Source organism: Ovis canadensis, chromosome 16, assembly GCF_042477335.2.
Source record: "Ovis canadensis isolate MfBH-ARS-UI-01 breed Bighorn chromosome 16, ARS-UI_OviCan_v2, whole genome shotgun sequence".
Classification (NCBI taxonomy): Eukaryota; Metazoa; Chordata; class Mammalia; order Artiodactyla; family Bovidae; genus Ovis; species Ovis canadensis.
This window is the reverse complement of record NC_091260.1, coordinates 71,615,178-71,632,590: the sequence shown is the minus strand read 5'-3', so window position 1 is coordinate 71,632,590 and position 17,413 is coordinate 71,615,178. Positions and strand designations below refer to the sequence as shown.

The 17,413-nt window shown below is 45.0% G+C and overlaps 1 protein-coding gene across 1 annotated transcript in view; it reads right to left on the bottom strand.

Annotated features, from left to right (window-relative positions):
• ANKH (ANKH inorganic pyrophosphate transport regulator) overlaps positions 1–9,775 on the bottom strand; it is a 168,335-nt gene extending 158,560 nt beyond the window's left edge. The window contains exon 1 of the mRNA XM_069556067.1: positions 9,144–9,775. Within this exon, the coding sequence (XP_069412168.1) occupies positions 9,144–9,239 (96 nt within the window). The 5' untranslated portion in view covers positions 9,240–9,775. The remainder of the gene's footprint in view (positions 1–9,143) is intronic.
• Between the last annotated feature and the right edge of the window lie 7,638 nt (positions 9,776–17,413).

Sequence of the window (17,413 nt, the reverse complement as noted above, 5' to 3'; positions counted from 1 at the left end):
GGGAAGCCTGGCGTGCTACGATTCATGGGGTCGCAGAGAGTCGGACACGACTGAGCGACTGAACTGAACTGGGCAGCTCAGTGGTAAAGAATCTACCTGTAATACAGACGCTGCAAGAGGTGTGAGTTCAATCCGTGGGTCAGGAAGATCCCCTGGAGGTGGAAATGGCTACCCACTTCAGTATTCTTGCCTGGAGAATCCCGTGGACAGAGGAGCCTGGCGGGTTACAGTCCACAGGGTTGCAAAGAGTTGGGCATGCCTGAATTGACTTAGCAAACATGCATTATTCTTTAGTTAAGAAAATCAGGAGTGACCGGCTCTCACCATGTAAATACTTATGCTGGATCACAATCCTGAAAGTTCTCCCACCCAAACCAACCCTTCCTGTGCGCCTTACAAGGTAAGTCACCTTTACTTCTGATATCCTGGGAAGATCACGGCCACAGAGCCAGCTCCTGTCCCTCTCATTCTGGCTTAGTTTGCTCCTTTAATCTGCTGGTAAACATTCTGCATTCCAACCATTTAGTTCCAGTTGCATGCCCTGAGGAGTCTCAGCCTCACGTTTCCAGTCATCCTTGAAAGTTCTCAGCCAGAGTCCTACTTTTGCTGTTCACTTCCTCCCAGCCTGGAGTCATAGGTCCCCCAGGGCCAGCCGCAGTCCCCATCCAGGCGGGATGAAAACAGGTGCACTGCAGCCAGACAGAGGAGGCTCAGGACATGTGCTGAGAATGTAGGCAAGGAGGTGCCTCTCACCTCCTTATACTGGAGAAGAAGGAGCCATCCACCCAGCCCCTCACCCACCCCAAGGTTGGGGACAGAGACGTGGACTCATTTTGGTAAGAGGACTGTCCGTTCATACTGACAAACTCATCTACAGGAAAACAATCTTGCAACAGCACCAGGCGTCAGTCTCATGGAAAGTCTCGCCAATCTTGTGACGTCAAAACCCCGTGGAAAATGTAAAAGCTGGCTAGACCCTGTGAGCTGTAACTCAGACCAGTAGAAATGAAGCTGGTCCACCTGCCCTTGGGACCATACGGCATTTCCTGGACCAAATGTACACGCTCATTATCTAGTGGAATAAATACCACCTTTTCCCTGACAAATAAGTAAGTTATTTCCCTTCCCAAGATGGACTTGGAAAACATTTTTGGCATGGAGAAGCAACTATACAGAACCAGAAAGTTGTGATGCAGAAATTGTCAGCTGACTTGAGATAATTGCAGTCTTGGTCATTATAAGCTCATTTGTTCTCAGCATTATGAGTAGTACTTGGTTGTTGGCATTGCAGCTGAATGACCCCAAAACCATGGAAACAGCAAAAATAAAACAGAGGGACTTGCTTGATGGTCCAGTGGTTAAACTCCGATCTTCCAGTGAAAGGGACATAGGTTTGATCCCTGGTTAGGGAACTAAGGGGTTTTCCAGGTGGTGCAAGTGGTAAAGAACCCACCCGCCAAAGCAGAAGACACATGAGATGTGGGTTTGATCCCCAGGTCAGGAGGATCTCTTGGAGCATGCAACCTACTCCACTATTCTTGCCCAGAAAATTCCATGGACAGAGGAGCCTGGCGGGCTACATGGGGTTGCAAAGAGTTGGACACAAATCACGGACAGATACATGCAGGAAACTAAGATCCATATGCCACAAGGCATGACCAAAAACATGTATTAAAAAACAAAACGAAACAAAACACAGGAACAAAACCTCGGGTTTATGTGGCTTGATATGAAGTCCACTAATTCCCCTTCCTGTGACTTCTATTCTCATCTCTATGGTGGTTTACTCGCTAAGTCGTGTCCGACTCTTGTAGCCGGCCAGGCTCCTCTGTCCATGGGATTCTCATCTCTACAGATGAGTGGTATCCACTTTGGGGACAGGAGAGTTTAGAGAGAAGGAGGCAGGGGAGACAAGCCGTGAGAACTACCTCTTCACGGCTTACTATTTCATCGCCAAGACCACACACTCACTGTGTGCTACTTAGAGAGCTGAATACCTTGCTTCACATTATCACAAACTGCAGTGTACAATGAGGCATCTTGCTCTGTGATGCTCTGACTGCAAAAGTGTTTCCTGTATGTTTTCTCAACTGATGTGACCTGATTTAAGAGCAGGGCCTGTGTCAAATGCTTCCCTTATTCAAATGTCATCTACCTGACAGGGACTCTAGAATCTCTTTAGAAGAGAAACAAAATTAGGCCAGGGCAGGAGGGCTAGTGTTACAAAGTGTATATATATATATATTCCCCCCCCCCAAGGGAGGCCTCCAAAGTTATATAGTCTTCATTTTTTTTTCATGGACTTCTAATGGATTTTAGTTTCTGGGGTCCAGGGTAGATCCAAAGCAGAAAATGAAAAAGCAAGTATTCAACATGTATTTGCTATTTTCATTCATTATTATCTTATTATTTTTATTTTATCAGTCAGTGCCGAACTTGTTAAGTATTTTGAATATCACTTGTCAGTGGATATCTTGTCAGCTGATTGCCTTGCACCACATTCACAAGCCACCAGAAAGATGTTCTTTGTGCTTTGCACACAGTATTTAATATGGTAGAAAAACGTGCAATATAGCTTTCCAGCAATAACAATCTCATACTACCAAAAGAAAACCAGCGATCTGCATTTTAAGGGATAAGCTTCAATTATCAAGAAAATGCACTCACAGAGAGGTAGCTCATATCCAGAAAATGCAGCATTGTGGCATCCCCTCATCAACTAATTAAGTCACAGGTGCTAAAAAAAAATTACCAAATTGATTTTTTTAAATGCAGACATGACCCAAGTCACTCTGGTATAAGTTTAACGAGTTTATTCTGACTTACACGGGACCTTAAAGGATGACTTTTCACATATGACCTCTTGCCTCTCATCCTAACATAATCTACCTCATTGCCCCAGATCAGACAAGGGAGAGCAAAAAGACATGGAAATCAGTTACTGGCCACAAATATGAAACTGGGCTTGTCACATCAAAAAAGTGAAATGGTACCATAAATATTATTATTATTATTATTTATTATCTATTACTATTATTATTTGGTATACTTTTAAAACTGCTTTTAAAGAATTTGATGTATTACTAGAAAAAGACTTAGATATTGTCTTGACGCATGAAGTATTAGATTACCTTCTGAAGGAAGAAGTGTTCTGACAAAGTAGTAGTTAGGTTGCTCATCAAACCACCCCAATAAATAAATGAGTAAAGAAAAGAACCACAAGATTATATCTTTGAGGTTCTAGAAATAATCTACTTACCTAAGTGCAATGAAAGCGAGGTACTTTAAATGCAAATACATCAGTATACCTAAAGGAAACTGGGAAAACAGTGGAGAAGTAACTGTCAATTGAACTAAGGAGGGCCACAGTGTCCTTGACTAAATACAGACTGCCAGTGACCTCATTTTCTATGTATGAATGAGAAACTGGAATAGGCATCAACTTATGCCAGGCATAAAGCCCAAGGCAATCAGAGAAAACACATTATCTACCTATTACACAAAGATGTCCACTAAGTTTACATTGGAAAAAGCAAACAAAAAAAACCTCAACATTTAAACAATAGGAGAATATACAGCAAAGGAAATTATGCATATTCACACAATAACAAATTTATGCTGCAATTTCAAACCACAGTTAAATACTTTAAGTGACAAGGGGAAAATACCTGTGAGTTCTGTGAAACATACATACATACATATATGTATATATATCTTAATTATGTAAAAAAAAAGGCAGGAGATATCTAAAATATTATAGGGGTTTTTCTCCACAGTAGCATTAGAGGTAATTTACATTTTCCCCCATTTTTAAAAATACATAACCAAACTTTGGGGGCTTCCCAGGTGGCACAGTGGTAAAGAATCCACCTACCAATGCAGGAAATGCAAGAGATTGGTTCAATCCTTGGGTCAGGAAGATCATCTGGAGAAAGAAATGGCAACCCATTCCAGTATTCTTCCCTGGAAAATCCCATGGACAGAGGAGCCTGGTGGGCTAGAGTCCATGGGTTTGCAAAGAGTGGAACCTGGCTGAGCCCACAAGCAAACCAAACTTTAAATGGCATATGCTACTTTACTAATTCAAAAACATAAATGCTGTTTTGAGAGTTAGTCCAAGAGTACAGAATAGACTGAAGGAGGAAAAACGTCTCTCACCTACAGTTACTTAGAAACTCATTCTGGGATCTCCTTTTCTGTCAGTACTTTGGAAAATGAAACAAGCAATGGACACTTTTGTTATTACTGAGGGCAAGCTCTGCCTGGGGAGCTCTTCCATCACTTAGTGACCTTGGATGAAGTGGCCAGTACCATGTACAACATTCACTTAAAAACACTCCCATACCTCCTGGAGACCTTTTTAAAACTGGGGTGGGCTGGAGCTCATTTCTCTACTAGTAGACAAGGGGAATATTTATTAAGCTACTTTTCTGGGGCTTCTCTCTCTCTTTCCACCCCCCGCCCCCCATTTTGTCATGTTAGTCATTTGAAACCCGCTTACAAACATGGAAACCGAACTAAAGGTTTCACAAGTAAGAAAGAGGGCTGGGGAAACGTGAAACATTCCTGTCACACATCTTACTCTAGTCATTAACAATTCATATGCAAAACTCTTTGCTCACAGATAACTTGGGTCTTTCCTGTGCCATACTGGACCCAACCAAATTGACTGATTCACTCAGGGTTATCTGAAATAACCTGCAATAACAAGTAATCACTTGGGTGTCAAACTGCCTGGCACGGAGCAGAACATGTTTCTTCCTCAGTGAGAACAACGTCATCTTTTTTCTCTTTCAAATCTCCCCAGCAAAGCCGTCCTTAACATTTTAAGTGTCCTGGCACGTGCGTGTGCTAAGTCACTTCGGTCACGTCTTTGCAACGTCATGGACTGTAGCCCTCCAGGTTCTTCTGTCCATGGGATTTTCCAGGCAAGAATACAGGAGTGAGTGGCGTACCCTCCTCCAGGGGCTCTTCCCCACCCAGGAATCAAACCCATGTCTCTTAGGTCTCTAGCATTAGCACGAGGGTTCTTTACCAATAGTGCCACCTTTAAGTGTCAATAGATACCCTAAAAAATAAATTACTGATTTAGTCTACATAATTTGGTGAACTGGGCTTTTAAGGAATTCAGGGACTTTGTATCAACTTTGATTTTAAACAGAAATTATAGCCCTCTGAATACGGTGACATCAAATGGACATTTGCAGATACTTCTGAAGAAATATATCATTCAAAACTTCTCTCTGCATCTTCCATCTTTCCTTAGCAATCTGTATTGCTCAGATGATAAAGACTAAGTGATTTCTACACAATTTGGGGCAATATCACTTGTTTCTTCCCTTTTCCCCTCACTTTTAACCAAAGGCTATGCCAACCTCATCAAAGTAAGACACAGCATTGATTTAATTAATGATCTAGATAATTGGGCCCTTCTTATGTGACCCTCTTGGTCACAATCTCCCTTTCCTGAAAGACCTTGTTATGACCATCCTACATCTGTTGAGTCTTTTAAAATTCAAAATATGACAGCTAAGATTACATCTAAACCAAGGCTGGGACTTAGAAAAGTCAGAAGTTGCTTCTAAATTTCTAAGAAAACTCCTGGGGTGGCTCTCAGTGCATAAGCAGAGACCAGAATGGCTAAGGGCCAGGGAGATGTGGTTTGAACCCTGACTCTGCCCTGCACTGTCTGTGTGAACTTATGCCTTAACACGCCTAGGCCTCTTATTCTTTCCCCATATATAACATGTGCTGAGACGTTACAAATACAAACGAAGTGCTCGATGAATGGAAGCAATGAATCCTTTTGATTCTTAATCTGTAAAAATAGAGATTAAATGATAATTTCACATATAGTACAATTTTCATAAAGCATTCGACACACCTAAAGGGTTCTCCAAACATTATTCTAGTTTCTACAATAAGGGATGTGTTCTTTTTTTTTCTTTCTTCTTCTTCCTTTTGGTGCACTGCAGGGCATGTGGGATCTTAGTTCCCTGACTAGGGGTCAAACCCTTGCTCCCTGCATTGTAATCTCAGAGTCTTAACCACTGGACCATCAGGGAAGTCCATTTTTTTCTGTGATGCCTATGCTTAATATTAAAAAGCAGGTCATTCTATTCCATATAGCTTTTTTTTTTTTTCCCCAGTGTAGAATTCAACACGTGCCCCGACCTCCAAATTACTGCCACCATCAAAACAGAAAAGTGTGATGAAAGATCTTGTTAGAATAAATATTCCATAATATTCAGGTTTCTTCCTTGGCTGACCTTAACATTTCAGGGAAAGCTATACAAAACAGATAATGTTCCTGGGAAACCATCAGGAGGCCCTGGATGGACTGTCACAGGCTTTTTCGCAGCGCCCTCCCCCCAGCACTAACAGCTCTGAGATGACTGTGATAACTTCACATGGTCACATGGGCAGCTTATTCGAATTTCAGTGGAACTGTGCGTATAGCTGGATTTTCATTTTAAAAGTTCTGTCCACATTTTCTACAGAAACCACAAACAAAGATGTTTACGAGCAGAAAAACCTTCACCTAAGAAACATTTTAAATGATTTCAGTATCCTTTCGTTCTTGAGACTTCAAAGTGAGTGAGATGCTTTATTTTTTAATTTTGGGTTTCTTCATCCTCTCGAAAGCTTGGGAACCAGGGGCTGTTCTGACCTTTGGACACCCATGTCACCTGCCTACTTGAGGATTAGTTAATTACTGAAATGTGAATCATTGTTTGCCCAGAGCAAGGTGTAACACACCTGCCTGCTTGGGAAGAAGGTAGAAACCTACATATGTCCATCTGTCTAGAGAACTAGATAAGACTCCGTGTCAAGAGCTGCATACTTTCAGAAGTCTAAAGTAGACTCATATTTGCATATAATAGGATCATTTTTCCTCTTCTTTATTGTGCCTCAAAGCAGCTGGACTAAAATGTTCTTTTATTCACAACCCACCTAAGACACGGTCACTCTTTAGCTCACGCTGTTATTCTTCCCCTTCAGTTTTACAGTAAGAAAAAGTCAGTTTTGTTCTTTGCACCCTACCCTGTTTTGTCAAATTATCATCTGAGGCCGGAAGGCAAAGCAAGGTTTTGGAAACATATCAATTTCTTCCCTCCATCTCTCTACCCTCAACTCTGTAAACTATCTCCACCACCAGGCAGCCTGTAACCTCATAAATACACTGGCACTTAAGGGATAAGGGCCTCAAAAAAAAAAAAAAAAAACACTTGTTGATAAAACTTGCTTCTGTGAAACAAGATGACTCTTTCAGCACTTTGCTTATGTCACCTACAGGGAGGAGCTTAGCGTCTCAAGGATGAGTTTCAATTAGACCCACCAGGATAGACCGCTTGTATGGCTTCTTTTATGTCTAGCCTCCCTTTTATGATTTCAGGGAGAATCCTTTCTTTACACTAAAATAAAATTCTTAGTTATATCACCTTGCATTAAATCAAGGCAAATATGAGGCAACACTGTGGTATGTTTCAGGCGGTTTAATTATGGCAAAGAATACTCATTTCTCCCAGTTATCCCTATAACACACACATAGACACACACACACACACACACACACACACACACACACACACACACACACAGAGGCACTAGAGTGCAGGAAGAAGGGATCAGTTGAGCAACCTCAGAGCCTTTAGGGCAGCTCCGAGAAGATAAGAAAATAGTAAAAGGTTAAGGTGAACACATTGAACTTAACTTACCTAAAATGTGCAATGTAATAAGTTCAGGCCTAAAATCCTTTCCAGATTTTAGAGGAAATGCCCAAAGTCACCACTTAATTATACAAGAAGGGGAGGGGAGGGGGAAAGGTGGAGCCCTTGGGGACCCTATCGAGGTGCTGGCAGAGCAAAGTGGCAGCAGAAAAGACATAATATTTCATCAAAAGAACTAGGCTGGCTTCCTAGCTAGACAGAGGTCTCCAGAGGCTTTGCTACATTGTGAACACTTGTCCGCAATAAAATTTCAAGTAAAAAAGTAGCTTTTAAGGTGGGCTAAGCATTCGGTAGCTAAACAGTTGCATTCAGTCAAAAGTTCTGAGCGCAGAGAGACAAAGGCAAGCAGATACTCACCAAAAGGAGTCAAATGTATCCCCTTTTGAAAAACTATTTGTTTTAATTTTTTTTTTAACTAAAGGTGCATCTAAAGTGATGCTTTTTCTATACAAACATCCTTTCAAGTCTCTTGACTTAAAGGAAAAGAAATATGATAGGACAATGGCAGGTGCTGCTCAGTCACTCCCCGGGCTATTCGGACACCTGCCCATCAAGGTGACAGGTGCTGCCCCCTCCCCCCAATACTCTTCCCAGCCGTAAAAATGCAACCGCATCCCGCAGGAGGCCTGCGAAAACGGTCCCCACCGGCGGAGTGGGGAGTGCCAAGCACCAAAGCCCCGCTGCTGGAGTCTGCAGCGCTCGATTTGCAATGACGCCACATGGAGAGAAATGGGGGAAAACAAGAAAAAGAAACAAGGATGAGAAGGCAACAAACAAAAATGTGCGCCCCTTCTTTCAAGAAGGGGGGAAAAAAAAAGAAACCCCAAACTAGAGATGGCCAGTGGCTGGCTTATCAGAACACATCTGGGACACCTCTAATCCATACATGAGCTTAAAAAAAAAAAAAAAGTAGTAGTACCTGGGAAATCAACTTGAACACATTCTAATGCAAAATTCCCCCCACCATCACCATCACCACAAACTCGGGATAAATAAAACCGCCGGCACTCAAGCTATTAGAAACTACATTTTACTCACAAACCAGAGGTTTACATAATCACAAATTACATAATACTCCTTCCTCGCACGAAAAACCTTTCTATAGGTGAAGCTCCAAGCCCTCCAGCTTTTTCACGTTTTCCAGGGAGAGCTGGAAAAGTCTGCTGAATAATTGGGGGGGAGGCGGAGGAGGAATGGAATGCCAGAAAGTCATCTTTGACAAGCTGTCAACCCCACGAAATGTTCTAGGATTTTAAAAAGAGTCTCGTGGAGCAGGTGACTCGCCTCTGTCCCCATCCACTAAATGCCCGGGCATCTGAGGCCAAGGCAGAGAGGGAGCAAGGAGCTGGGCGCGGGGGGCAGTGTGGGGCGTCGCTGTCCGGTGGGGGGAGGGTGGTGGTGACCGGGGCTTACCTGCTCCCCGAAGTCGATGGCTATGTTGGTGATACCCAGGGGCACCAGGAACCGGATCAGGGGCCAGTAGTGCGTGAGCGCCGGGAATTTCACCATAGTCCCCGCCGTGGGCTGACCCCACACACATCTGCCGCCGCGAGGGGACTGTGCCGGGAGGCGCGGGCCGGGCGGGGGCGCGGGAGGACGCGGAGGCCGGGTCCGGAGGGGCCTCGGGGCGGCGGCGGCTCCTCCTCGCGGCTGCGGCGCCCTCTCTCCAAGCGCGGCTGCTCTAGCAGGAGATCCTCAAGCTCAAGTCCATCCCTGCTGCCCTCCCACACAACAAAGATCTGCCGGGAAAAAAAAGAGGAGGGACAGCAGCAGCGGCGGCGGCGGCAGCGGCGGCGGCGGCGGCGGCGGCGGCGGGAGGCTCTGCTGACAGCGGCTCCATTATAAGCGCTTTGGGCCCGGAAATAAATAACCGCGCGCACGAGGCGCCGCCGCCGCCGCCGCCGCGCGGAGGAAATCAGGGGCGGGCGCGGAGGCGCGGACTCGGCCCGCGGCCCCGGGGGCTGGGGGCGGGCGGCGAACTGGGGAAGGGGCCGGGCCGGGCCGGGGCGGGCCAGGCGGGCCGGGCGGGCGGCGCCCTCCTTCCCGGCGCCGCCGTCTGCGCTCCGCTCAGCCGCGGGGGGCGCTGCGCACGCACGGGCCGCGGGGCCGCCGCCTCCGCCGCCCGGGACGCGCGGTGCCCGGGACGCGCCGAGGGGGCGGCGGCGCGGGGCTGCGGGGGAAGCGGGCTGGGGGCGTCGGGCGAGCGCGCGGCCTGCACCCGAGGGCGCCGCCCGGGGGACGCCTGAGGAGGAGAGCGCACCCAGCGATCTGGAGGCTCCGGCGCCGCCCCGGCTCCCTGGCCGGGCCCTGACGCCCGAGCCCCGCGGGGCCGGGGGTGCTGGGCTCCCCGCGCTGTCCCGGGAAAAGCCGGAACGTGTGGGAAATGGGCGGCTGCAGCGCGGATGCTCGGGAAGGGATGGGGCGCGCAGGGGCCGGGAGGGAGCCGGTTTGGGAGGACCCCACCTCCCATAGCGGGCGCCCCGCCAGCCCCATCCCCGGGTGGCCGCCTAGAGTGGAGCGGGGACCTGCTTGGGGCCCACCAGGACAGCTGGGGGCCCGGGAGAGATGGAGGCTTCGCTCTGGGCGGGCGGGAGACACCCAGAAAACGAGCATCTCTCTCTCAGAGTGTCCAGGGGCAACGGGGACCCGCATCCCGGGGCGCGGGCGGGGAGGGCGTGGAATGCGCGCAGGGCCGCGGGCATCGTGCCCAAAGGCGCCCAGGCTGGGCGCGCCGGCTTTTGGGGGGCCCAGGCTGGTTCCCAGCCGACTTTGCCAACTGTGAGCTGAGGTTCCTCTGCAGACGTCACGGTTGTAAACAACAAAGCAAAACTCGAAAAGTGTGTCTCTTTTTCATATAGAAGGAGAAGGAAAGAAAAATCTGTTTTATGACACTTGCCCCAGTGATTTCGGGATAAGTAAGAGCTGTGCTGAATGTTTTACCTAAAAATTCAAAACTGTGTGCCAGGCAGCAGACGCCGGCATCCAGCATGGCTTTCTGCACTGGCGCGCTGTGACCGGAGAGCCCAGGCCCTCATGAAGGGAGATGGTGCGTGGAAATCAACTGTGCCTTAAAGGAGGACACAGAAGGCCTCGTGTGCACGTCTAGATTCATAGGCGTGTAACCTGTGTGCTCGCAAAGGCCCTGCACTTGGAGCTGTACCCTGTTAAATGCTCTGCCTCCGGAAATTCGTAATTTTTGAATGAGGGGTTGGTATGTCTGCATGTATTTCAGCCTGTCCTTCTCATATTGTTTTGCACTCCCGCCCCGGTCTCTACACCCAGGCACAAGCCTGTTACCTCCCATTTAGGGTTGTTAAGCTTGCGTTCATAGTAAGCTTGCCATCTCCACCTCCTGGGTTCAGATATTTCACAATTATTTGAAAATATTAGATGTTTTCCTTACTTCCATGAAATATTTCCATTTTCTTTTCTTTTTTTTCAATTTTAAAAGACCTTTTAAAATTCCAAGCAGAACAAGGCCTTGAGAAATAGGAAGCTCATTCACCTTGCAGCTCTGATGTAACATCATATTACATGCCCTATAATTAAAATTAAAATTCTGGTAATTATTTGTTGTGTTATATATGTCAAATAGTATTATTTAAGAGATTTTCCAGCAAAACAGGAAGTTCTTGTGTACAAGACTCTCTTCAATAGGAAGTTCCTCAAAGGTATGTTTTACTGTCGTGGGATCTTGTTTTAAGTGGATCAAAAGAGCCTATTATTTAAAGGATATTCAGGGAAGGAGTTTTTTTCTTAAGCAAATATTACCTCACGGTTTATCCATTCTGTCGACTAGCAATTTTACTTAAAGCAGTCTATTACACCGACCTTTGTCTAGAATCCAGGGTTGATAAGGTTCTCAATCAATCCTCAGCAAGTTCAATTTGCCTTGGTTGGTCCCTGGACAAGGACCAACCACATGGCTGTTGCTGCTGCAAACACACAGCTTTGGTCTTAGGAAGGAACAGTGAGAAAGTTCCAGTGAATCAATGACAGGTCATCATCCTTGTTTGAGTATTCTAAGTGTGCTTTTTTTTTTTTTTAAAGTAAATGATTTAATTGTGTCATCTGGCTTTCCATTTCAGTCACACTATGACAATGTGAAATTGAATGGAACTGTTACTTTTGTTTTTTCTGTCAAAGATTCAAAATCAGATTTCATAGGGAGTTTTTGGCCTTTCTCTCTCTATCTTCCTTTTTTTAACCTAGCAGTAGTTTGAAAGCATAACTCCAGAATACTGGTGATAGTAATGAATAGGAAGTTTTTCTAAACTACTCAGAAGCCAAGAAGAGGTCACAAAATCATTTGAATTAGATTCAGAGTATTACTTTTCAGAGGGTACAGCTTTACTTTCAATGTATAAAGTTTTTAGTTTAGAGTTGATTGCTTTTGGCTAATGATCATTACCAGATGCTGCTGCTGCTGCTGCTGCTGCTGCTGCTGCTGCTAAGTGGCTTCAGTCGTTTTTGACTCTGTGCAACCCCATAGAGGGCAGCCCACCAGGCTCCCCCGTCCCTGGGATTCTCCAGGCAAGAACACTGGAGTGGGTTCCCATTTCCTTCTGCAGTGCATGAAAGTGAAAATTGAAAGTGAAGTTGCCCAGTCGCATCTGATTCTTAGCGACCCCGTACTGCAGCCTACCAAGCTCCTCTGTTCATGGGATTTTTCTAGGCAAGAGTACTGGAGTGGGGTGTCATTGCCTTCTACCAGATGCTAACAGGTGACTTATTGGAAAAGACTCTGATGCTGGGAAAGACTGAGGCGGAAGAAGAGGGTGACAGAGGATGAGAAGGTTGGATGGCATCACCAATTCAATGGACATGAACTTTTGCAAACTCCAAGAGATGGTGAGGAACCAGGAAGCCTGGCATGCTGCCATCCATGGTGTCGAGAGGAGTTGGATGCGACTTGGCGACTGAAAAACAACAACAAACATCGTTACAAGATCGACAGACCCTATATCCAATAGTGTAAGAAAAAATTGTGTACCTTCAGGAAACAGTGCTGGAAAAAAACAAACAATATTAACAGCGGTTAGTTATAGCTGCATAGTGTTATTTCCTCTTATACTTTTCAGTATTAAACACAATGGGCATATATAAGTTCATAAAAAGAAAATGAGTTCTAAAAAATATTTATGAAACTTCTTTAGAAGTACAAGTCAGCACTGATTTCAAAGCATGGAAAAATTTACTCTTCCCAAAACAATTTCATAAAAGACCAGCAATATACTATGATTTTAATGCCTGAAATCATTAATACCCAGTTTTGAAGGCTCTAATATCAAAATCACTGCAGATGGTGATTGCAGCCATGAAATTAAGATGCTTACTCCTTGGAAGGAAAGTTATGACCAACCTAGATAGCATATTCAAAAGCAGAGATATTACTTTGCCAACAAAGGTCCGACTAGTCAAGGCTATGGTTTTTCCAGTGGTCACATATGGATGTGAGTGTTGGACTGTGAAGAAAGCTGAGTGCCAAAGAATTGATGCTTTTGAACTGTGGTGTTGGAGAAGACTTGAGAGTCCCTTGAACTGCAAGGAGATCCAACCAGTCTATCCCAAAGGAGATCGGTCCTGGATGTTCGTTGGAAGGAATGACGCTGAGGCTGAAACTCCAATACTTTGGCCACCTCATGAGAAGAGTTGACTCATTTGAAAAGACCTTGATGCTGGGAGGGGTTGGGGGCAGGAGGAGAAGGGGACAACAGAGGATGAGATGGCTGGATGGCATCAGTGATTCTATGCACATGAGTTTGGGTGAACTCCAGGAGTTGGTGATGGACAGGGAGGCCTGGTGTGCTGCAATTCATGGGGTCGCAAAGAGTAGGACATGACTGAGCGACTGAACTGAACTGAGTGCAAAAAAGGAAACTAAAAGTTACATACATGCCTGGTTTGCTGTTTTCTGCTACTGATCATAAATGAATATGTTCAAACTACCCTCAAGGATGGGCTTCCCAGGTAGTGCTAGGGGTAAATAACCTGTCTGCAATGTGGAAGACTCAAGAGACACTAAGTTCAGTCCCTAGGTCAGGAAGATTCCCTGGAGGAGGGAATGCCTACCTACTCTAGTATTCTCGCCTGGAAAACCCCATGGACAGAGCATCTTTGGTGGGCTACAGTCCATAGGGTCACAGTGAGTTGGACACGACTAAAGCAACTGAGCACACACGCCCTCAAGGAACATCTGCTGCAAAGGGCAGAATAAAAGATCGTGTTTAAGATCATACAGTTCTAGGACTCTACTGTTCAGTTCCTTGATTTGAGGAGCCCAATGGCATCCAGTTGGAAAGACAGCAATGGACTTCATCTGGCAACAGTTGTCATAAATCTTTGTGTAAGATTGACTTCAAAGAATTGCCTATTAATACACTGTGTGTGTGCTCTTTTGCTTAGTCATGTCTGACTCTACAGTCCCACGGATTGTAGCCCACCGGGATCCTCTGTCCATGGAATTTTCCAGGCATGAATACTGGAGTGGATTGCCATTTCCTACTCCAGGGGATCTTCCCAACCCAAAATCGGGCTCCTATCTTCTGCATCTCTTGCTTTTGAAGATGGATTCTTTACCCCTGAGCCACTTGAGAATATTAATACATGGGTCACACAGAATTATCCAATATCATGCATTTAGTATAACCAATTTTTTCTGATAAAGTAGTGAGGAAGGATTTTAATTAATTAATTTAATTTTTATTTTTTGGTTTCACTGGGTCTTCCTTGCTGCTTGGGGGCTTCCTCTAGTTGGGGTGAGTGGGACTATTCTCTAGTTGCAGTGCGAGAGCTTCTCACTGCAGCAGCTTCTCTTGTGGCAGGGCACAGGCCCTAGGTGAACAGGCTAGGTAGTTGCAGTTCAAGGACTTCCATTTTCCTGGGCATGTGGAATCTTCCCAGACAAGGGATTGAACCAGTGTCTTCTGCATTAGCAGGTGGATTCTTACCCACTGTTCCACCAGGGAAGCCCTAACAGACAGTTTTGATGGAAGATTTAGACCCAGATGTCGGTGTCCAGTTTTGAAGTGGTCAGTAAGCCCTCCCAAATTGAGCAGACTAGATATAAATTGCAGCTTTATGGTCCTACATCTGGGCCTGGTGCAGTGTTACTACATGGCTCACTGTGAATGAGCCAGGGTGTGGGGGTGGCGGGGGGGGGGGGGGGAGGGGGAAGGGGCTTCTGATTCTAGATTATGTAATTGTGCTTATGTAAATATTGACCTCTTTCATGATGTCATGGTTTCTGCCCACATCCAAGCTTCCAGAGAGCAGAAAGTTCTGCCCCAAACTTCAAGTTTTACTTTCACCACCTCTGTGATCTTCCAGCCCAAAGCCTGCGTGTAATTTGCTTGGCTTAATTTTCAAAGCCAGTTTTAGCTCTCAGCATATCCCCACAATTAGAGGTAGGAGGTGGGTGGCATAGGTAAGTTATCCTGAAATTGAGTTTTTGCTGTGGATAAGCTGGAATTTGCTAGTTTAATTTTGTCATGAGTTACAGTTCTCCAGACTTGTGATTACCACCGGTGGGGGTGGGGGGTTGGGGGGGGGGTGGGGATGGATCAGGAAGTTGGGGTTAGCAGATGCAAACTGTTATATACAGAATGGATGAAAAACAAAGGCCTACTGTATAGCACAGGGAACTATAACTAATACCTGTGATAAACCATAATGGAAAGGAATGTGAAAAAGAATATATATGTATAACTGAGTCACTTTGCTGTACAGCCAAAATTAAACACAACATTATAAATCAATTATACTTCAATAAAATTTTTTTTAAAGTTATAGTTCTCACTTTTAATAACTTCTTTAATAATATTTTTAAAGGGACCACACAGATGCTTCAAAAAGTGCTATAAAGATGAGTGAAGATTTCTATGTACTAATATAAAGTCATAAAATAATATGACAGAGGATGAGGTGGTTGGATGACATCACCGACTCAACGGACATGAGTTTGAGTAAGCTCCTGAGTTGGTGATGGACAGGGAAGCCTGGCATGCTGTAGTCCGTGGGGTCGCAAATAGTCGAACAGGACTGAGCGATTGAACTGAACTGAATAGAAAGTGATCTTCAGACTCTTTTTTAAAATTAATTAATTTTATCTTTTATTTTTGCTTGCACTGGGTCTTCATTGCTGCGGTGGGCTTTCTCTATTGTGGTGAGCAGGGGCAGTGTGTGGCCTGCTTTCTGCAGTCCCTTCTCTCGTTGCGGAGCACAAGCTCTTGGCAAGCGAGCATCCTTAGCTGCAGCACGTGGGCTCAGCAGTTGTGGTGTGCAGTCCTGGTATGAGTGTTCTTCAGTAGTTGTGGCACACGGCTTTGTTCCTCTGAGGCGTGTGGTATCTTCTGGAGCAGAGATCGAATCTGTGTCTCCTGCGTTGGCAGGTGGGTTCTTATGCGCTGTGCCACCAGGGACATCCCTGCAGACTATTTTAATAAGTGAAAAAAAGCAAGGTGCCAATCTCAAATGGTTTGCTACTGGGGGATAAAAAAGGAGAGATAAATGAATATGGCTGTGTGTACCTGTGTATACTTGCTTATATTTGTGAAAAGACACATTGGAAATATAACCAAAAAATTTTCAAATGTTTATTTATAAGGAAAAAAGTAAGGGAAGGAGGAAGAATTTCTCTGAATGTAACTTATCAAATTTTGGCTTTGGAAACATTTATGTCTTACATGTTGAAACAAATTTAAATCAAAAGAAGACAATATGGACACCAGAGATAAAATTCTCATGCCTGTTTTTTTCTTGTTTATTTTTCTTTTATTCTGAGAAGAGGCTTTGAGACAGATTTAATCAGAGCACAGATGTATGCCTTATGCATTTTATTTTTATTTTTCTATAATTGTTGTTTAGCTGCTAAGTTGTGTCCAACTCTTCACAACTCTATGGACTGTAGCATGCCAGGCTCCTCTGTCTTGCAGAGGAATTTGCTCAAATTCATGTCCATTGAGTCAGTAATGTTATCTAACCATCTCATCCTCTGCCACCCTCTTCTCCTCTTGCCTTCAGTCTTTCCCAGCATCAGGGTCTTTTCCAGTGAGTCTGCTTTTCACATCAGGTGGCCAAAGTATTGGAGCTTCAGCTCCAGCATTTGTCCTTCCAATGAATATTCAGAGTGGATTTCCTTTAGGATTGACTGGTTTGATCTCCTTGCTGTCCAAAGTACTCAAGAGTTTTCTCCAGCACCACAATTCGAAACCATCAATTCTTGGGTGCTCAGCCTTCTTTATGGTCCAACTCTCACATCCATACTGGAAAAATCATAGCTTCATTGGCAAAGTGATATCTCTGCTTTTTAATACACTGTCCAGGTTTGTCATAGCTTTTCTTCCAAGGAGCAAATGTCTTTTAATTTCATGGCTGCCGTTACCATCCACAGTGATTTCAAAGCCCCCCAAAATAAAATCAGTCACTGCTTCCACTTTTCTCCCTTTCATTTGCCATGAAGTGACGGGACCAGATGCCATAATGTTAGTTTTTTGACTGTTGAGTTTTACGCCAACCTTTTCACCCTCCTCTTTCACCCACACCAAAAGGCTTTTTAGTTCCTCTTCGCTTTCTGCCATTAGAGTGGTATCATCTGTATATTTGAGGTTGTTGATATTTCTCCCAGTGATCTTGATTCTAGCCTATGATTCATCCAGCCTGACATTTCTCATGGTGTACTCTGC